Genomic DNA, 21,401 nt, shown 5'->3' on the forward strand with positions numbered 1-21,401 from the left:
ATATAACCACAATGGGTACATTATAGTGTATCAAGCAAACTGAAAATAATGACAGAAAAGAAACTGGTGGTGGTGGTGGTGGGGGGGGGGGCTTGAAATGACTCCACATAGACTCCAGTAGACAAAAAAAACAAATCTGGCTTGTGCGTTCATCAATGTGATAATGACTTCTAATTATGTGAATAACAGTGACAGATGCTGATAGTTTTACATGAAAAGTGAGAATGACTCAGTGTTACATTGTAACTGCATTTATTGTTAATATGATAATGACCTGCATATCATTACTGCAAAGTTCTGCATGCTCAGCCACAGGTGATAATTGCTGCACATAACCTGTTGAGTAGACATTCATTATATTACCTGGTGTTATGTAACACGGACTCATTATTATATTGCTGAGCCCTTCCTCCCACCTAAAGTCCATACATGAGCGACAAAGCCAGGAAAACTGCCCAAAATATATGGTAGCTCCATGCTGGTAGTAGTCTGTAAGTAATAACCTTTATCTCACTGAGGCAACTACTGAGTAAAATCAGAAAGAGAAATAAAGTTGCAAATGTGTGACTTATCTAGTTTATCCCCATAAGAATTACTCCAAAAAGTAGTAATTCATTATCTCACCTAACCATCCCTCTGGTTACAGCAGGATACAGAAGTAAAAAAGACAGAACTATTGTCCAAAATATCTGGTTGAGCAATGCCAAAAATCAGCATTCCAACATTTCTAGAGTTATTTATCAGCAATGTTCCTGAAGATAGTATGTGCATATTGTTAACAGATAAGAAATGACTAAATAACAGCAAGGGCAGAATTCATTCATAGAAGTAGACAAAGACTTGGCCAATAAAGGAGAGAGTGGCACAGTTTGTTTCCAGTTCATTCAAGTACACACTTGAAAGCTGGCTACATAAAAAAAAACAATTATAATAACCATCTATGAAACCTGAGGTAAAGATAACCTATGCTTCTTACACCACATTTGTACTACAATGTTGTTGTATCTTTCGGCTTTTCCTGGTTAGGGGTCGCCACAGCGGAACTCCGGTCCGCTAATGATTGGCAGTAGATTTTTATGTAACGAGTTGCCAGCCTTGACGCACAACCTTCAACGAAGGTACGCCCATTCACGCATGTCTCCACACAGAAGACGCTTTAGCTGAGAATCAAACAGAGCAACGTCTAACTGTGAGGCGACAACGTTACCGCAGCACCACTACCGCAGTCACATTTGTACTACAATATTCTAACAAATAGATCAGCTCAGAAAACAGATCGTGGCTATGATGCTACGAATTACACTAAGCCAGCTCCCAGGACAATAAAATAGTCAAATGGATTTTCCAGTAATGCAAAAGCTTTTCCATGACACAGTAATGAATTACTTTCCCCAGTAAACCCATCAGTTGTTTGTGTTGTGTATGCAAAAGCACCAAAATCACGCAATAAACCATTTTGGCCAGTGGGCACTTCAGCAGTCTGACCATGTATGCACAAGCACTTCCCTGATACACAAATTAATTATTTCCCCAAGCAACATCTTCATTAGTACATGCAGGTATACACATACCACAAAATGACACATTCACCCAAGCGACCCCTTCAGGAAAATGTTCAGATATGCACAATCACCAAACTGAAACATTTCACCAAACGACCCCTCCGTAGCATTTCATAGTATGTGCAGTCACCTAAAGGAGGCATTCACCCAAATGACCCCTTCAATAAACTGTTGATGTATGTGCAAGCACCAGAATGAAATATTTGCCCAAACGACCCTTCAGTAACAGTTCCTGGTATGTACATGTACCAAAATGAAACATTCACCCAAGCAACCCCCTTCAGTAAAATGTTAATGTTTACACAAGCACCAGAATAGATATTTTCACAATATTTCCACAAACAACCTTTCAGTAACATTTCACAATATACACAAAATGGGCCATCTAGATACCCATACGTCCTGCTAGTCTCATATGCAAAGCCATGGAAAGAATCATGGAAATCGATAATGACACAAGAAACCAAACCCAGTGGTCATTAATGTAGTGCATACCTATGAACTTAAAACTTTTTGAATGTCTAAATAATGCACTATACTTTTTTATTCCAGAAGTGATCAGAGGCCCTTTACCTTGACTGTCTACAATTTTCCTTATTTAAAAACAGGTGTAAGTGAAGCAAGGAGCAAGTAAACAACATTCATTGTTGCACAAGTATGTCTTCCATTACTTCCAAAGGTACAACTAGTAGTAAGATGCACAAAGTATTGACTGACATATACTTATAAAATATTGACTGACATACACCACCTGGTTAGTAAATGTCAAACAAACAAATAATCACATGGGACCACCTATTACCAACAGTTACAAAATACATTTGAGAAAAACAGATTTAGTAGTTCATGAAAAAAGGACCAAAGTACCAAGGATCACTGAAATTGCTACACCCAGTTAATACAGTATCTTACATATAGAGACAGAGTTGTAAAATACCAGAATTTGCAGGCAGAAACAAGAGCAATGTGGAGGAAAAACACCCAGACAGTTCCAATAGTAGTAGGAGTAACAGATCTAATTAAAGGAATTTACAGTCGCACTTAGACATGCTTTCTATCATGTAACACCATGTGAATTACAGGAGGATGCAATTCTTGGGACACTGCAGGTACTGAGAAGAGCACTCTGCTAACAAAGACTGAAGCATTACTAATTTTATGAACTCTAATCATAACCCGATTTAGGAATGGGAAGCATTCCCATTACGGCATTACAGGGAAGTCACCAGATACCATCTTCAGGCTTTTCTTACCTCAAACACCACAGCATGAGTAAAAAGAGGGGTGATCCACCCTTTACAAAAAGGTTCACTCAAGAGGCACCTAATCTCCACCTCTAGGTTGCTGAACAAGATCAAGGAGAGAGTAGGGGGGCTTGTTTGAAGAGTAGAGGGAAGATGGTAGACAAAGAAGGAAAAACAGGACCCAATTCAACCCAAGTATGTCCAAGAAACAGAGAGAGAAAATATTCTGCAATACCCTAGGAATCCAAAGAATGGAAGAGAAAAGAAAATTGTTTATACACAGAATTTTCCAAATTAGGGAGAACACACCTACTTTCCAACTTGGTGTTCTACAACATAATGTTCTCGGATGTCTTGATTTCAGGGAATAAAAAAGGTCTACTTTTGGCACACCCCCATGTAGTCAGATCCAGGAAGATTTTCCAGTGTAATACTCATAAATGTGGGTTTATCTGCAATCTGCTCAGCTTGTCTGCAGTGTTTTCTTGAGGGGGGAGGGAAGCCACCCTGAGGGTGAGGCATCGGTCTTGGAACATCTAACATACCTGCAGAGAAATAAGGAGTGGGTTCTTCCTTGCTTGCTGATGTACCATGTAACTGGGGGGGGGGGGTGTCTGCACAGATTTGGAGAGTTACATGCCTTCTTCCTCAAACCATGTTTAGAAGCTTATTCTACCTGTAAATGTAAACAGGGTTCCTGAACTGAGATGAACTGAGACAAATAGAATCCCTTGCTGGAATCCTTTACATGTCAGGGATTAATCAAGACATAAAAGATTTTCCGAATCCATCAGAGAAAACAAAATGCATTCACTATTCCTGGTCAGTGAAGAAGAAATAACTACAGAAAGCATGAAAAAAAACACAGAAGTTAACAAAATTTGACCACGTCCAGATCACTTCTAGTTGCTGTCATGACTACTCCCTTGCCCTTGAAACAGTGGGGGGGGGGTCTTGCAAGATGGAAACCAACTATGTCTTGGGGCAGCAGGCAAAATATGCGGTCACTGTCAAGATTTTTTTTACCAATCTCCAAGTTAGCTTTCTAGAATACAGAGTAAGAACTACTTACCGTAGGATACAATTGTTAAACCTTCCTCTGCTACTCTTTACTTGTAAAGCATTGGCACTTTTCTTACTCTGAGTTGTATAACAAAAAAAAAGGGCGGAACTTAAACTAACAGCTTTATACAACCAGTCAAGTCTGAGAAAGTTAATACTTCCAGATAAGGGTCTTACATAACGGAGAAAGGGAAAACTTGTTTCCGAAGTAGCTGTTTGAGCAAGGCAAAATAACAGAAAAAGGAAAGGACATTGTTCTTGCTTCTCCCTATTTGTTATTTGAGAAAGATGGAGTTTCTCTATGTACCACTCACTCACCAAGCTGTAATCACAAAGTATGTCAGGAACGTTAGCATTTAACATACTGCGGTAGTTTAGGAAGCAGAAAACTGCTACACCTGTACACACAACAAGTTACCATCAGAGGCAACTAGCCATACCTCTACGTGCCTCTCGACTGTCCAAAGGTTTGCCTCATAGTTATGGTCCGTTCCCCATAAAATGTGTGGTTTTTCTGTCAAATTACTGAGGACTGAACTTACTAAATAATCCAGCCTTAGTCATACATTACAAATCACGTAAACAACAATATGCCCCATGAGTACATACGATTGGCTGAGGCGGCAGAAACGTGCTGTACAGGTAACGGAAATTCCACAAACCAATACTACAAATGTCTAGACAAGCACTAAACCTTAGGATAAGCCTTTTGGTGTGTATGTCCAGGCAGAGTGAAATAAATAACAGTCCTTTACCAGGTGACAGACAGACAGCGGCTCATTTACTCCCAGGACACAGAAGTACATGCAAGGAACCAGCATGGAAGCAAGTTCTTCCTTCAAAAAAAGGCATTCCTCAAAAATATTCCACTTCCTACTACTTCTGCATAACAAATATTAATGTTATAAGTGCTACTAATGCAGTTATCGGATTTGGCCCTTTTTTTTTTTTTGTGGCTGATGGAAAAGCAGAAACTACAAGGAAATGCTACAGTATTTAGGCATTATGGGTGCAATTCAATTCTTAACTTATTCTGGATCTAAGAGGAAGATCTCACTCGCAGTGCAGCTGAAACGTACTTGATTTTCAGTTTCTCGCTGCTTCTCAGATGCAGGATGACTTATCGCTGGTCTTCCGAATGGTGCACATAAAATGTTCTGCTATAATAGATAGAAGGGATCCAGTAGCAATATAGCAGATCTCAGAAAAAGAAAGGGAATTGGTACTGGAGGACCCTCTATTTATTGTGGCAGGACAAAGAAAAGTTAGGTCTGGGGGTGGAGGTGTTAGGCAAATGGCAGCTTGGATTGCAAGAATCCGATTGGCTGCCACCACTTACTTCCTGTAACACATACTGAATTGGCTTGCTGTGATCACATACACATACACAGTGCATGGCAAGCCGATTTTCTCTTAAATCTTAAATATGAACCTTATGTTCCTCCACAATGAAAACTAAGTTGAGAAGGTACCTGACAAAGTCCAGGTACTTTTTCAACTTAGTTTTTAACAGTGGAGCTAAAAATTGACATTACCGGTGCTTGGGGAAAGCACTCGGGTGGAACAGCATACCATTTCCAACGTCTAAAAGAGCACTTGGAGGTAAGCACTAGGGCACTCTGAGAAGGTACTTGGGGTTAATGTGTTAAACAGTATCAAGTAAGCTCTCACTGAGCCTTTTCTTAAACCATTTAACCTAAGCCTAATTCTCAACCTCAAAAATTCAGCATCTAACTCCAGTAATCTTCATCCCAGCTTCCTAAGGCTTGCAGCTGAAAAAAATCATTAAGACGCCTTATTCTTATCTTTAACCTCTCTCTCGCTTCAGGCACTGTCCTACCAGAATTCAAGCACCCAGTTATAATCCCTATAAGTCACTTCTCCTAATGGGCTGAAAGATTACAGATCTATTTCTACAGTGTGCCCGTTTACTAAAATATTTGAAAAACTTGCAATCAACTACTTGAGCACATTAACAGCTATGGCCTGTTATGTGATGCACAACATGGTTTTTGCAGCGCCTTCAGTACCTTCACTGCCCTAGTAATGGCCAGTGATACTATTTACTGCAACGTGAATGAGGGAATTATTATTGCAAGTCTCTTTGTTGACACAACAAGGACTTCTGAAATGGTCAACCATACTATTCTTCTCAACAAACTCAAAAGACTCAACTTTGGAGATAACACTATTTGCTGGTTTCACAGCTATCTAAAAGATATAACCTTCCTAGACCATAGCAATGTCTCATCTTCTACTGCTGATACACTTAATACAGGGGTGCCACGAGTCTGTACTAGGTTCAGTTCCCCTCCCTTCGTTTCTCTCCTCTCTATTTATTAATGATCCCGTACCCCAGAATTACCAGATCTTAAATTAATAATGCATGCAGATGATATGCTGTTCCTGCAATCCACTACTAGCCACTCTGACTTGCAAACCAAGTTACAGGGCAATTTCATTCAGTCATGTACCTGGTACACTACTAACAAATTACTAATTAACCCCAAGAAACCAAAGACCAGCACTGGTACAGTTTTTAATACACTCTAGAACAGAAGCTGCCATTAAAAAAGGAATAATTAGTAGAGGATATAAAATACTGCATGATAACTATAAGACTCAATCAGACGACGTTAGAAAGGATTGGGAAGTGAGACTGGATAAGGAATTCATAAAGAAGCAATGGAAGTATATATGTATGTCTCCTAAATATGCAACAAAATCTAGAAGATTTATGATTTTTGCCTGGAAATGTTTACATAGATATTTTTATACCCCACGTGAACTCCAGAGAAAGTTTCCTCAGGCAGACGGCACATGTTGGAGGTGTGAATGGGGAAGAAAGTGGTAATTGGGAACATATTTTCTAGGAGTGTGGTGAGTTGGCAGACTTTAGGGATTCCCTGTGGGATGCACTGTCAGAGATGCTGGGGAACGCGGTAATTGGGAACATAATTTCTGGGAGTGTGGTGAGTTGGCAGACTTTAGGGATTCCCTGTGGGATGCACTGTCAGAGATGCTGGGGAAAGTGGTAATTGGGAACATATTTTCTGGGAGTGTGGTGAGTTGGCAGACTTTAGGGATTCCCTGTGGGATGCACTGTCAGAGATGCTGGGTGGGCAGATTGGATTGATGAGGGAGATCATTTTTCTGAGCTATGATACAGAACCAGAAATTGCCTAGACATGGTAAGGCCTTGCTGTGTCTAATGACAGTGGCTGCCAAAAATGTAATTACTAGAAAATGAAAATCAAACTCTAAACTGGCTTCATTGGAAGTAGTAAGCAATTGAGAGCTTTAGAAAAAGGTACGAGCAAACTACACAGGAAAAATAGGAATTGTGGGAACAATACATACAAGGGAAGAATGAGGTTTAAAAGGTGAAAGAACTTAAATGAGTGATGTAATGTTTGAGCGAGAAAGATTGGATAGATTATAAGTGATGCATAATGTTTGCAACTGGGAGTGAGTCAGTATGGTTTGTGATGTAAAATGCTTGCAACTAGGATTGTGTCAGTGTGGTTTGTTTCATTTATATAAATGTATGATTACTTATGTAGTAAGTGATGGTTTAATAAAGTTGGGTTTTATTTAAAAAAAGGCAGTAATTGAATACTTTATGTAACATTGCTTAGGTTATATGATATATAGCAATACATGTGAAGTATAATGTTTGTTGTGTTAATATAGTTTGATTACTTTTACATGAATGTAAATTTGCGAGTGTCAGAAGTGATAATTCAAGAAAGGGGTTTGGAAAAAAATAAAGAAAACCAATGTCATGGTATTTGCCTCAGGCAAGAAATTACCAACTGTTCATCCTATTCTCTTACTAGATCTTAATGGGAATAGAATGTGTAAAGTCACTAAATTAATCTAATACTCGACCATACCCTTTTCTATACCAGGTACACACAAAAGATTTTGTAACTAATAATGTTCTTGCTCAATTAAACCAGTGTTCCAAGATCAATCACCTCCTTTCACTTGTTGCTCACAGGGCACTGCTACAAATATTTTAATACCCAAACTTGAATATGGTCTTCCTTTTCACGTTATGCAATCAGACCACAATTCTCACAGAATACAGACTGCTGAGAAAAAAATATGCCAATGCATTCTATTAGCACACCCCAGATACACTATTATAATTTTCTAAAACATTCCAAATAGCTTTCAGTGCTTCACAGGGACATTTTATTCTAAGTACTCCAATTTACAAGATGCTAAAACACAGTCACTGCCCTCCAAGAGTGAAACTACCTTTATAAGACAAACCTTACATACTCAGAAACTCACAGCACAAGAGCTTCTCATTAGTACAACATTCATTTAAAACTGCTGTAGGTGAGACAGCCTTCTTTAGTCTGAGACCTGCTACCTGGAAGCACCTGCCTACAGACATCACAATCTAGAAACCATTAAAAACTTCAAGGAAGCACTTAAAGAGCAACTCTTTAAAGAAACTACCTGCAAGTGCTACTATGATAATGGGTAGATAACTTAACATCCCAAATCCTGACTAAAAGAATACATTTAATAAATGTTTCTCAACCTCTTAATGTGGCATTTATACGCAAACATTTCATATGTATACAGGGGTTTATATATTATATTTATGATTACATTATATTTTATGCATATCTTAGTTTGCATTTTATATACACTTTTGTAATACACTCTAACTGGATTTAATTGTACTTTGTTCTGAACTTTGCTATGTACTCATTTTGTATATAATATATTTGATTAAAAGAGCGTGATGTATTTACTACTTGAGTTCAGGTTATGGCTGAAAAGGATCAATAGACCAGTCCACTCACCCACTGAATAAAAAGTTAATAGATAAATAAATAAGCCTAAGCACAGGTTATGTTCTCAAATCTTGGCGTACTGTTGTGGTTATGCCCCTCCACAAAGGTGGCCTTACCATGGGCCCAGGAAATTACAGACCAATCAGTCTTACCAGTTTGATCTGTAAAAACGTGGAGTGCATCACAACTGATTTCATTACAATATTAAGAATTTCAATAAGCTTGACCACCAATAATTTTGAGTTGTCAACGGAAGATCACACGTATTAAAACCTTGTTAATTTCTTCAAAAGGATTATGCAAGCTGTCGACATAGTCATGCTGTTTATACATCTTATCTTGAACTTGCCAGAGCATCTGATACCATACTCCATTCCAAAATTCTAAGGAAATGCTCATTCTTAAACAGAGATCCTCACAAGAAAAGATGGACAGCCACATGGATGAAAGAAAAAAACCTACATAGTTCATTGAGAAGATGCTTCTTCAGTGCTAAGATAAACAGTGGAGTCCCTCAAGGGTCTGTGCTGGGTTCCCTCCTGCTTAGCAGCTACATCTCTGATCTCAAAAACGATAACCAAGGCCTCTGGTTAACCAAATTCTCCTTTACTCTGCACTGATCAGACCCATCATAGAGTATTTTCCATTTTATATGCATCTCATTCAACATACCAACAAACTCAGAAAGGCCAGGAAGTTTCTAACAAAAAAGATCTCTCGCCTTAAGAACCTTAGCTACCAGAATAGACTGGGAGCCCCATCCTTGTACTCTGTCTCTTACAGACTCCTAAGGGTGATCTGTGCCTTGCTTACTGCACCATTAAAGATCCTGTGGTTCTTGACCTCATATATCTCAATAAGTCAAGCAGCTCAGCTACCTTCCATTTCACTGAGATATCTGCAAAGAAAGCTAAAACCTTTCTAAAACAATTTGAAACTCTCCTCTTCTACATTTGCTATCCTCTACCCCATGCTCTTTAGAATAGCAGCAGATAAAATTGCAGGCCACTTATTTATATTTACCATTTGTCCTTTCCAACAATAATAGTATTACCAGCCTTTAAACATTCCATCATAATCTCAATCCCCAAAGTACCCTTACCCAAAACCCACAAAGATATTAGACCTATTACCACTCTTTGCCCACTAGATAAAGTATTCTATACAAACAATTGCACTACCACATTAACAGCTATGGTTTGCTGCCAACATGGTTTCAAAAATATCTTCAGCACATCAAAAGCACTGGAGGAGCTGAACATAAAGAAAGCTTCAGAGCATTTTTTGCCTAAAAGGGAGGCAACAGCCCTGAAAGAACAATGCTAGAAAACAACCCCAACAGTAAATACATACAAAAAGTTGTAAAAATCCATACCCCGGCAATACAAAAATAAAACAATCAAAGCAAGGTAAGAGGAGGCTACTGCAACAGTGATCTATTAGAACATTTGCTGCTATAGTAAGTTTACTTAAGCATCTGTACTATGTCCTACACAAAGATCACTGTTGCACTAGCCTAAGCTGTATGGGTAGATTACCACAGCTCAGAAAACTAAAAAAAATGAGTAAGTCAAAAAAATCAGGACTCAAGGAGCCCCTGCAGAATTACTCTAGCAAAGCAAGTTCTGAATCTGGAAAATAATCTAGTTTGTGGTAATGAATAAAAAATATGAACAGGGGACTATGTTGCTGCCTCTAGAATACGTCTACAGTCAACCCCTTTCAGAAAGTTACAGATGATGCCAAAGCCCTTTGGAATGGGTCCTAACCCTGCCTGGAAGTGGCATATTACAGTGAGTATAACAAAACATAATAGCTGAGACAACCACCTGGAAATGGTCTGCTTTGACACAGGTTGTCCTTTTCTCTTACCTTCACAGGAGACAAACCACTGATCAGTTTACTTGAAGGCTTGAGTTTTGTCTAGGTACTGTCTGAACTGCCTGTGGACATCAGAGTGTGAAGACTCTTTTCTCCCTTATTCTTGGGTTCAGGAAGGAAGACAAATATCTGAAGAGTCTGGCTTACGGTAAACTCTGAGACCACTTTAGGTAAAAAAAGAATGATCAGTTATTAAAGAAACCCTGTCCACGTGAAAAATTAGGTAGGGATGACTCACCCCAAGTGCATGTAATTTGCATATTCTCCTAGTAGAAGACACAGCAATGAATAAAACAGTCTCCCATGTTAAGAACCTCAACTCGGCCTAATGAGCTGATTCAAATGGAGAAAGAGTAAGCTTTTCAAGTAAAAAGTTAAGATCCCCATTATGCAACATCTGTTTTCTAGGTGGACAGATAAGCAAGCAGAAATGGCCAATGAATGTACCTTGACAAAGGAATAAGAAAGGCCAGAGAATAACAACTCACATAAATAATCGAGAACCAGAAGCAGCTGGACATGAAGAGGGTCCTGGTACTTGGACTGGCATCAACTAGAATATCACTTCCACTTGCACATATATGATTTCCTAGTAAATTTTTTTGCATCTCATTTAGTATATGCTGCAAGCCTCAGGAAGTTAGCTGAAGAGTTTCTGGTTTGGGGTGTATTAAATAACTCCTCATCTTGTGTGAACAAATCCAGTCTGTGGAGAGGTTTATGGTAATTACCCTTTCCTTGACTGAAAAGAAGAGAGAACCACTGCTGTCAGGGCTGAAAGGGAGTCAACACCACAATTTTTGGAGAGTCCTTCAGAATCTTGACTATAACCCTTGATATCAATGGAAAGGTTGGAAAAGCATACAAGAACATTCCTGTCCATGAGAATGAGAAGGCATCTGTCTACCACACTAGTCTGTAAGCAGTCCTGGAGTAGAACTTCTTAAACTGCCTGGTCTGAAAGGTGGCAAACCAATTTACTTGAGGTGTTCCCCACAGATGAATCAAATCTTGGAATACCCCAAGATGATGTTTCCATTCCTAGGGTTATGCCCTGGTCCTGCTGAGCTTGTCTGCAATTAAGTTTTCCTTTGACTGAATGTATGAAGCCTGCAGAGTCAAACTGAGCTGATCTGTTATCTCCCAGGCTGACAAGGGCAGTTTACAAAGAGAGTATGATCTTATATCTCCTTGTTTATGTATCATATCAGTGTGGTATTGTCTGTGTAAACTCATAAGAGTTTCTGGGATCTGATGACGTGCATTTTGCTGAAAGAAGTTGGTAATCTAAGATACAAAAAAGCATTTATTTTTCTCCTTCCAAGGTGCAGTGATTTCATGTTTATTATATTACATGAGAACAGGTTTAGGAAGCTTGCTCACCCACCTTAGGAATTTTAAAAAAGGTTTTATATTGTTCTGCAAGCATGACTACCAATACCATCAGTGCTAGATTATTATTCTGCACATGACAATTTACCAACACTGATTAAGCCTATACAATACAGGATATATGTAAGCAGAATGAAATGGAGATAACATGCAATAATCAAAAACTGTAAATTCAGCTCAGGTCAAAACAAAACTGTTGGGGAACATATACTGAACTGTCTTGTTTTATTTCAATTAAAGTTACCTGCTAACAGACTGCTACATTTCATGTCCTTCTGAAGCTGTATATTGCCCAGAGTTCTACAGTGCCCTCAGCATCCTGTTCCCTTATCTGACCATCGTCTTTCTGAAATAATATTTCACTGTATGCTTCCTCAAAACACTGAATTCAGGTAAATCAAATGATAATGCTGATTACTAGGGTAATAACTTTATCTAGCAAATTAAACAAATGTGTTAAAAAAGTATAGTACCTCATGCAAAGGACAATCGAAAGTTGATAGCATAAGATTGTCAAAGGTGGTTTTCATATGGCAGAGCTCCCTGACCATTCACAATAGTCACATTACAAGAAACTTTATCTTGTTAGGATTATACAGTCAAAACAACTATTAATACTGTTGTTTTTTTTCTTTTACTTCTATTTTCCTTATTCTTAAATATCACATTACATTATATTATATTATACAATACCTTCCGGACATTGCCTTGTAATAGGCGAAGATCTGGTCAGCCAGCTTGTACACAAACTGATCAAAACACAGGTTTACCTATACAAACAAACCAACACAAAAATAATTAGTACAAAGCCATCCAACTAAAACTAATGCAACAACAAATACATTACTATACAACAAGAATGTATGACAGCTCTACTAGATCATAAGAAGAATAAGCAGTCTAATATTTTGCAGAATAGGGTTTTAAGGTAGGGAACGTACTCTGGAAATCAACAGTACAGAATGCTTGATTTGATCTTTGACTTAATGAATATCTTATAAGGGTAGTTCAGAATGTTCAGTGAAACATGATAGCTTTGGCTTACTTGATGTTCAAACCACAAAACAGTATAATACATCCATGCCGTACATCTACAACATCATCTTTATCACATGACAGACTAGGCTCTCAGCAGGATATGATGTAAAAACAAGTACCTATTGACCCAATAGGCCTATTGATTTAAAAGATACAAAAATAAAGAAGTTATGTACTCACCATAACGTTCCATCTATGTAGTTAGACTTCATCTGTCATCAACCTGTGGGTGTCGGATCCAGACCGGATCTGAAACGGCAGCTTCACCAGCATCTGATCCGAGCTCCAACCTCCTCCCCTTACCCAAAATACCCCTCCATCTCCTTCCTTCCCTCAGATCAAGTTTGCTATGCCCCTCACATGAACCCGATCCAATAACCTTCACTAGCAAAGAAAAAAACAGGAGAGCCGCAAAGGCTCTCTCTCCTGTCTGCCAATGCAGAAAACATAAAGAGAAGGTCAGGGGGAAGGAGGGAGGGGCAGTTGATGACAAATGAAGTCTAGAACCAAAGCACATACAGGTATCAAGGAAAAGAAAATCATTGCAGCACGTCTTGTAAACCAAGCTGGTTTAATCACATAAAACACATAAACACTCTTCAAAAACAGCATTTTCGTCCTGTTTAGTCAAACTTCATCAGATACCATTTAATACACTACACAGATAGTCATTAAATACTCTTCTTAATTAAAACCACCACCAATAAGAACACTTTGTTTCCACGTAACACTAACAATTGATTTGAAATTCTTAAAATATGTAAACGAGTGCACTACTAAAAGCTACATTTTACCATACATATTTAATATCACAGCTGTCCTAAAAACATAGATAAAAATCACTTTATTTGCAACTCTAACTTGCTGTGTTCTGTACTATAAAAGCACATGAAAACATTCTAGAATACACTGAAAGAAAATATTAAATTATGTTATATATATATATTCATTGCTCCCTCTAGCAATTATTGCTTTAAAACCCTTAAAAACTTGTAACAGGTAACAACATCCTTTTATAATTTAGCAGCCCTCATTTTCAATACGGGGGCTATGGAAATAAAATCATTAAGCCCGGGGGGGGGGCTGGTGGCCTGTAAAGTAAGTTGCCACCAAAGTTTTTTATATTCAATTTTCTCTTCCCATAGGCCCCCCCCCCCCTATGTCTTTTTTCACTTGCTCAGGGACAAAAAAGGTGTAACTAGCTCCTGGACATACTCTTGTATGTTTATACAAAGCATTAGAATCATTCTTACACTGAATGAAGTAACAATGTCCATAAATCATTTTCCTTAACTTCACTCTGTCTTTCCAACATAAAATGATTCACATTCCCCATACAGTACCAAATAAATAAATCCTACAGATTCAAAATTATAAAAAATTGTTTACTTTCTATCCATTTATTCCTACTAGTCAAAAAACTCTATCCTTGTTAGAAATGTATGTAAATTGGGAACATCTTCCACACTTACAGGTTCCCTTTCTTATACCCCATTTTTTATTAGTGCATGTATTTTCTAAGAGCCCTTTTAAGTTTTGAAAGTTTCTGTACACTATTTTAAGAGGTTGTTTAGGGATATCCCCCAGGTCAGTGAAGTTAGTAAAATTCTCCCATTCATTTTCAGTTAACTTCCTTATATGACCTGAGCCAGCACTGAATTCCATTACAAAAGCCTTGCCAAAATCATCTTTCTTATTTGTAGAAGTTAAAGTTGCTTCATATGGCAACCCCAGAATTGGTTTAAATTTAATTCCTCTCCCTAATAAAACTTCCTTTCTAACTTCATCTATCAAACTACTTGGGTATCCCCTGACCTTAAACAATGACTCTAATAATATACACTCTTCACCAAAATCAGTGTCATCAGAAACCATCCAACTTGCTTGGACATATTGCCCTTTGATGATATTCCTGTTATACTGGGGAGGATGTGCACTATCAAAGTGCAAAAAGGAATTAGGAAAAAGTTTTCTTTCTAAAAATCTTTGAGTTAAACCTATTGTTCTTCCTGTATAACTCAATGTCCAGAAATTGCAAATTTTCTTTACATACCTTATAAGTAAATTTTAAAAAGGATGTAGTTTTATTTAAATAATCTAGAAATTCTTGTAAAAGTTCCGTAGAACCAGTGCAAAAAATTCCTATATCATCAAGGAACCTCCTATAGAGGTTCCATTGATCTAAGTAGATAGATTTTAAAACAAATTTATCCTCCCATTTAGCTAAGATTAAGTTGGCGTAGGTTGGGGCACAGGCAGTTCCCATTGCCACCCCTTGTATTTGTTGGTAAAACTCCCTATTAAAAAATATAAAATTATATCTTAAAACTAGGTCCACTAAATACAAACAGACCATTTGTTCATCCCTGGTGAGTTCACCATCTTCAAAAATGATTTCTTCTAGCATTTTCATTTCTTCATCATGTGGAATGCTAGAAAACAAATGCACTACGTCTACTGTTACAAAGCTTAAAATCCCCTTGGTTTAGTTTGTCCTTTATTTCTCTTAGGAAATCCCATGAATCTCTTAAAATAACTTCCCTTTTTAACCAAAGTTTCTTTAATTTGGCATCCACAAACTTGACCAAGGATAACGTTTTGGATCCTTCAGCTGAGACTATTGGTCTTAATTACTTTAAGAAATGTGTATGTTTTTTGGTCAATTAGGAAATTAAATTTCTTAAAGTAAGAAAGAGTAGAGTTGAATTGTGAGGCATCAAAATGTGATAGTTTACGGCAGTCTTTGACCAGGTGAGTTTTGGGAATTTGGCAGGAGTGTCTTAAGACAGAGGTAGGGAGATGGTCACTAATTGAGTCTGGTAAGGTAGTGGGATTGTGGTAATGGTGGGTGAAGTTGGTAAGGATCCAGTCAATAGTTGAGCTGGATGAGGAATATTTGTGGAAGCGTGTTTGGGGATGAGATCAGTTGATGGAAACCATGTAAGTTAATACTGAGTTGAGGAGAGTTGGTAGTAAGTTTGGACCAGTCTATGTTCATATCTCCTAGGATAAGGGGTTCGTAAAGTATAGTGAGGGAGAACCAAGACAGGATATTCTCCAGGATGGGCAGGCTATTTCCTGGGGGGAGACAGATGGAAGCAACTGCAAAATTTTTAAGGTGGTTCAAGTGGCAGTTTAAGATGATAAGTTCAGCTGGGTGAAAGTCAGGAATGGGTGAGTGTAGGGGTGAGTGGTTTAAGCTGTTAAGAGTAGAGGATGGCAACGCCACCTCCCTTTTTGTGGAATCTATCAGAGCGATAGATGTTGTAGCCTGGTGGGAGAATCTCGCTATTGGAAATATGCAGTTTGAACCAAGTTTCTGACAAGGAGAGAATATGCAGGGTGGTATGAGCTATCCATGTGTGTAAGTCAGTGATTTTGATAGTTAGGCTCTGAATATTTAGAGAGTGTATAGTTAAGTATTTAGAAGGGGGTATGTTTTGTATTTGGGGATGTAGGTGGTGAGAACTGCATTGGGAGCAGGGGGTAGGAATGCTGTTGGGGGGATGTTGTGGTGAGAGGAGAGGAAGTGTGGCCTGGGTTGGGATGGATGTCACCACAGCAGAGCAGGTTATTTGGGAGAAGAGAGAGTATAATACTAGGTAGGTGGAGTTTATAAAGCTTTGGTTTAAGATTGTTAGTTGGTTTAAAGATTTGGAGTATAGAGTGTTTGTATAGACAAGTGGTGAAGAAGTTAAATAGGGTTGGGGAAATAGTTATAGAGGGAGTAGTCGGAAAGATGTTGTAGGTATAGGAGGTAGGAGAGAGTGGGAGTGGATTGTCAAGGTCAGAGTGGAAGGAGGTAGCAGCAGAGAGAATAAGGAGGACTAAGGTAAGAATGAAAAGGTGTTTCATATTTAAGTCTACAGGGGTTGGAACTTAATTAGAAAGTTGAAGGTTAGGAAGTAATGGAAAGTATGAGTGATGGCAGTTGAAGGGTGTGGTTTTGGCAGGAAGTAGTTAGAGATTTTTGGTTGGGACAGGAAACGGAGGGAGTGGTTAGTATAAAGGAAATTGTTGCAGGGGTGGGTGGGAATGGGGGGTAGGGTAGGGGAGTGGAGTGAGCCCGAGTGTAGCGAGGGCGAACGGAGCATGGCTACACCCACCACTAGGACTGAAAACAGTAGCACTAAGACCAAATAAAACTATTAGCCATGCAGTACTACAATAGGTAAGTATGTAAACTGCAAATGTTAAGAAAATGGCTTAGAAGCACTGAGAGGGGGAAGCATTAGCAGCTCTGTTGAACCTCATAAATTAATATTAAAGCTGCAAGCTTTAATATTAAGTTTGATATAACACAGGGGACAGGCCTCGGAAAAAAAGCTTATAGTGCAGACAAAGTTAATCTGTCTCAGCAATTACACCGTAGGGGAGTAATTTACCTGGATGTCTGCTGCCATCTAGTGGTTGACAAAACAAATAAAATGATGATTTATCTCATTGTGGACATAAAAGATTTTTAGAAAGAAAACTTTTTCTAATTCCTTTTTGCACTCTGATAGTGCACAGCCCCCCCCCCCACTATAAGAGGAATATCATCAAAGGGCAATATGTCCGAGCAAGTCAGATGGTTTCTGATGACACTGACTTTGGTGAAGAGTGTAGCTTGTGTCATTTTTTAAGGCCAGGGGATACCCAAGTAGTTTGATAGACATAGTTAGAACGGACGTTTTATTACGGAGAGAAACTAAATTTAAACCAATTCTAGGGTTGCCATATGAAGCAACTTTAACTTCTACAAATAAGGAAGATGATTTTGGCAAGGCTTTTGTAATGGAATTCAATGCTGGCTCAAGTCGTATAAGGAAGTTAATGGAAAATGAATGGGAGAATTTTACTAACGTCACTGACCTGGGGATATCCCTAAACTACCTCTTAAAATAGTGTACAGAAACTCTCAAAACTTAAAAGGGCTCTTAGAAAATGCATGCACTAATAAAAAAGGGGGTATGATAAGAAAGGGAACGTATACGTGTGGAAGATGCTCCCAATGTACATACATTTCTAACAAGGATAGAGTTTTTTTGACTAGTAGGAATAAATGGATAGAAAGTAAACAATTTTATATTTGTGAATCTGTAGGGCTTATTTATTTGGTACTGCATGGGGAATGTGAATCCTTTTATGTTAGAAAGACAGAGCGAAAGTTAAGGAAAATGATTTACGAACATTGTTACAACATTCAGTGTAAGACGGATTCTAATGCTTTGTATAAATATACAAGAGTATGTCCAGGAGCTAGTTACTCCTTTTTTTTCCTTGAACAAGTGAAAAAAGAGATAAGAGGGGGGCTATGGGAAGAGAAAACTGAAAATAAAGAACTTTGGTGGCAACTTACTTTACAGGCCATCAGCCACCCAGGGCTTAATGATTTTATTTCCATAGCCCCTGTATTGAAAATGACGGCTGCTAAATTATAAAAGGATGTCGTTACCTGTTACAAGTTTTTAAGCATTTTAAAGCAATAATTGCTAGAGGGGGCAATGAATATATATAACATAATTAATTTAATATTTTTCTTTCAATGTATTTTAGAATGTTTTTATGTGCTTTTATAGTACAGAACACAGCAAGTTAAGAGTTGCAAATAAACTGAGTTTTTACCTTTGTTTTTTAGGACAGCTGTGATATTAAATACGTACGGTGAAATGTAGCTTTTAGTAATGCACTTGTGTACATCTTTCAGGAATCTCAAATCAATTGTTAGTGTTACATGGAAACAACGTTTTGGTGGTGGTTTTAATTAAGAAGAGTATTTAATGACTGTCTGTGTAGTGTATTAAATGGTACCTGATGAAGTCTGACTAAACAGGATGAAAATGCTGTTTCTGAAGTGCATTTATGTGTTTTATGTGATTAAACCAGCTTGCTTTACAAGATGTGCTGCAGTGATTTTCTTTTCCTTGGTACCTGTATGTGCTTTGGTTCGTGGTCTTTTTCGGTACCACATCAAGAGTTATTTTGGTGATAAATGAAGTCTAACTACTCAGATGGAATGTTATGGTGAGTACATAACTTCTTTATCTGAAGCAGTTGACTTCATTTGATCATCAACCTGTGGGACACAGTCCCCAGCAACCAAACCTTTGGGTGGCCCTCATGGAAGGCTATTTCGGAGCACTGCGGAGTCAAAGGATGCTCTCCCTCTGGAAACCATGTCCAATTTATAATGAGAAATGAAGGTGTGAGATGAGGACCAAGTAGTTGCCAAACAAATATCATCCAAAGACACTCTGGACCAAAATTCAGCTGACGTAGCCATGGACCTGATAGAATGGGCATTTATCCTACCCGGAAGGGATATACCTTTGTCTTTGTAAACCTGAAGGATGCAAAGGGAAATCCATCTGGCAATAGTTACCTTAGAAACTGGTTTGCCCAGAAAGGACATAGCAAAAGACACAAACAACTGGTCAGACTTGCGATAAGCTTTAGTCCTGTCTAAGTAGAAATGTAGCTGTCTATGCACGTCTAACAAATGCAATTTATATTCAGCCCTGTTCTGAAAATTTGGAAAATAATCAGGTAAATTGATTGAGTGCTTGATATTTGTTTCTGAGGCCACTTTAGACAAAAAAGGATTAGTACGAAGTGAAACCCTGTCTTTATAAAAAATCATATATGGAGGTTAGACAGATAATGCCTGGAGTTCTGACACTCTCCCAGCCAAGGTAGTAGCCACTAGAAAGGCTGTCTTCCAGGATAAACATTTTAAGTCCACAGAAGCAGCAGATTCAAAGGGTGGAGCAAACAAAGCATGCAAAACTAGGGTAAGGTCCCAATGAGGGGTAGGATCTTTAACCGGTGGTCTTAAAAGAAAGGTACCTTTAATAAAGGTTTTGCAAAGTCTGGTGGAAGCTAATGAAGCCATGTTCTCACTTACATGGAAATTGGAAATGGCCGCCAGTTGAACCTTCACTGTACATGAGCTCGCACCCTACTGGAAAATGTATACCAAGAACTCAAGGACCGCTGGAACAGGAGCTGTGGAAGGGTCCAAATCCCTCTGAGAAGCCAAGATAGATAAATACTTCCATTTGCTATGGTATATTTTTCTGGTAGACGATTTATGAGCTGCCACCAGAATAGTCTTGACCTGGGAAGACAGACTGGGAGTCCTAGCAATCAAGAGAACTGGAGCAGCCAAGCAGTGAGCTTCAGACTGTCCAGGTCTGGATGAGGGACCCCCGAGGGGTGCAAAATGAGATCCAGTATCGGATCCAAATTCCAAGGAGGAACTACCAGATGAGACCAAAGACAGGGGAAACCAGATTTGGTAAGGCCAGACTGGGGCAATGAGGATAACTCTACTGCCCAACCGGCGAACCTTCTGGAAAAAGTTTGACATGAGAAGTAAAGGGGGATAAGCATAAAGAAGACCGGGAGACCAAGCATGGACCAGAATGTCCCTGAGGGATTCCCCCTGTGGAGGGATCAGAGCAAAGAACTCATTGCACTTTGTGTTGGAAGGAGATGCAAAGAGATCGCAGCAAGGCTGACCCCACTCAAGGAAGATTTGCTCAGCTACAGAAGGATTCAGAGACCACTGGTAAGGCATTAGAATAGTCCTGCTCAGTTTGTCCGCCAGTATGTTGGATCGACCCGGAATGTGTGTTGCTACCAGAAAACTGCTGGTAGAGATCGCCCATTCCCACATTCTCATGGCCTCATGACAAAGGGGGTAAGATCTGGTTCCTCCCTGCTTGTTGATGTACCAGACCACTGACATATTGTCTGTCTGAATTGCAACAGTTCCCAGACGAAGAAAGGCATGAAGGGCCTGCAATGCTAATAAGACCGCCCTCATCTCTCGAAGACTGATATGCAATTTGGTCCCGCTCAGTGACCACATGCCTTGGACTGTCCTGCCCGAGCAATGCCCCCCCCCCAGTTGGGAGGCGTCCGTGGTCACTGTGGCTTGGGGAGGGGCTGCAATAAATGTTTGTTCCTTGACTAGCTCCGGGGAGTGTATCCACCAGAGGAGGGACCTCCTGCACGTATTGCTTATATGAATAGGATGTGTCAATGGCAGATCCAATAAAGACCAATGGACTGCTAGTGTCCACTGCAGAACCAGTATATGAAGAGCACAGGGGAGAAGAGTAATGATGGCTGCCATGGAACCTAGGGCTCTTAAAACCACCTTGGCTGGAGGAAGATGAGACTGAAGGATCACGAACACATGAAGTCATAAGTTTCGGACTCTCTCTGGAGTCAGAAAGACCTTGGTTTGTAATGTATCGATTCTCGCTCCTATGTAGTCTAAGACCTGAACAGGGTCTAGAGAAGACTTGGCTATGTTGATTGTAATGTCCAGCAAGTCTGACAATTTCAGGAAATAGTCTCTGGCCTGACAAAGTAGATGTCTGGTGGGAGAGGCAAGGAACCAATTGTCCAGGTAC

General features: G+C 39.1%; 1 protein-coding gene across 2 annotated transcripts in view; it reads right to left on the reverse strand.

Moving 5' to 3' along the window:
• CYFIP2 (cytoplasmic FMR1 interacting protein 2) overlaps positions 1-21,401 on the reverse strand; it is a 2,832,302-nt gene that overhangs the window by 955,949 nt on the left and 1,854,952 nt on the right. For both annotated transcript variants that reach the window (XM_044069335.1, XM_044069334.1), the window contains exon 19: positions 12,652-12,728. In XM_044069335.1, coding sequence (XP_043925270.1) covers positions 12,652-12,728 — 77 coding nt within the window. The remainder of the gene's footprint in view (positions 1-12,651; positions 12,729-21,401) is intronic.

The sequence above is a fragment of the Protopterus annectens genome, chromosome 4.part0 (assembly GCF_019279795.1).
Source record: "Protopterus annectens isolate FY-2018-M chromosome 4.part0, PAN1.0, whole genome shotgun sequence".
Classification (NCBI taxonomy): domain Eukaryota; kingdom Metazoa; phylum Chordata; order Ceratodontiformes; family Protopteridae; genus Protopterus; species Protopterus annectens.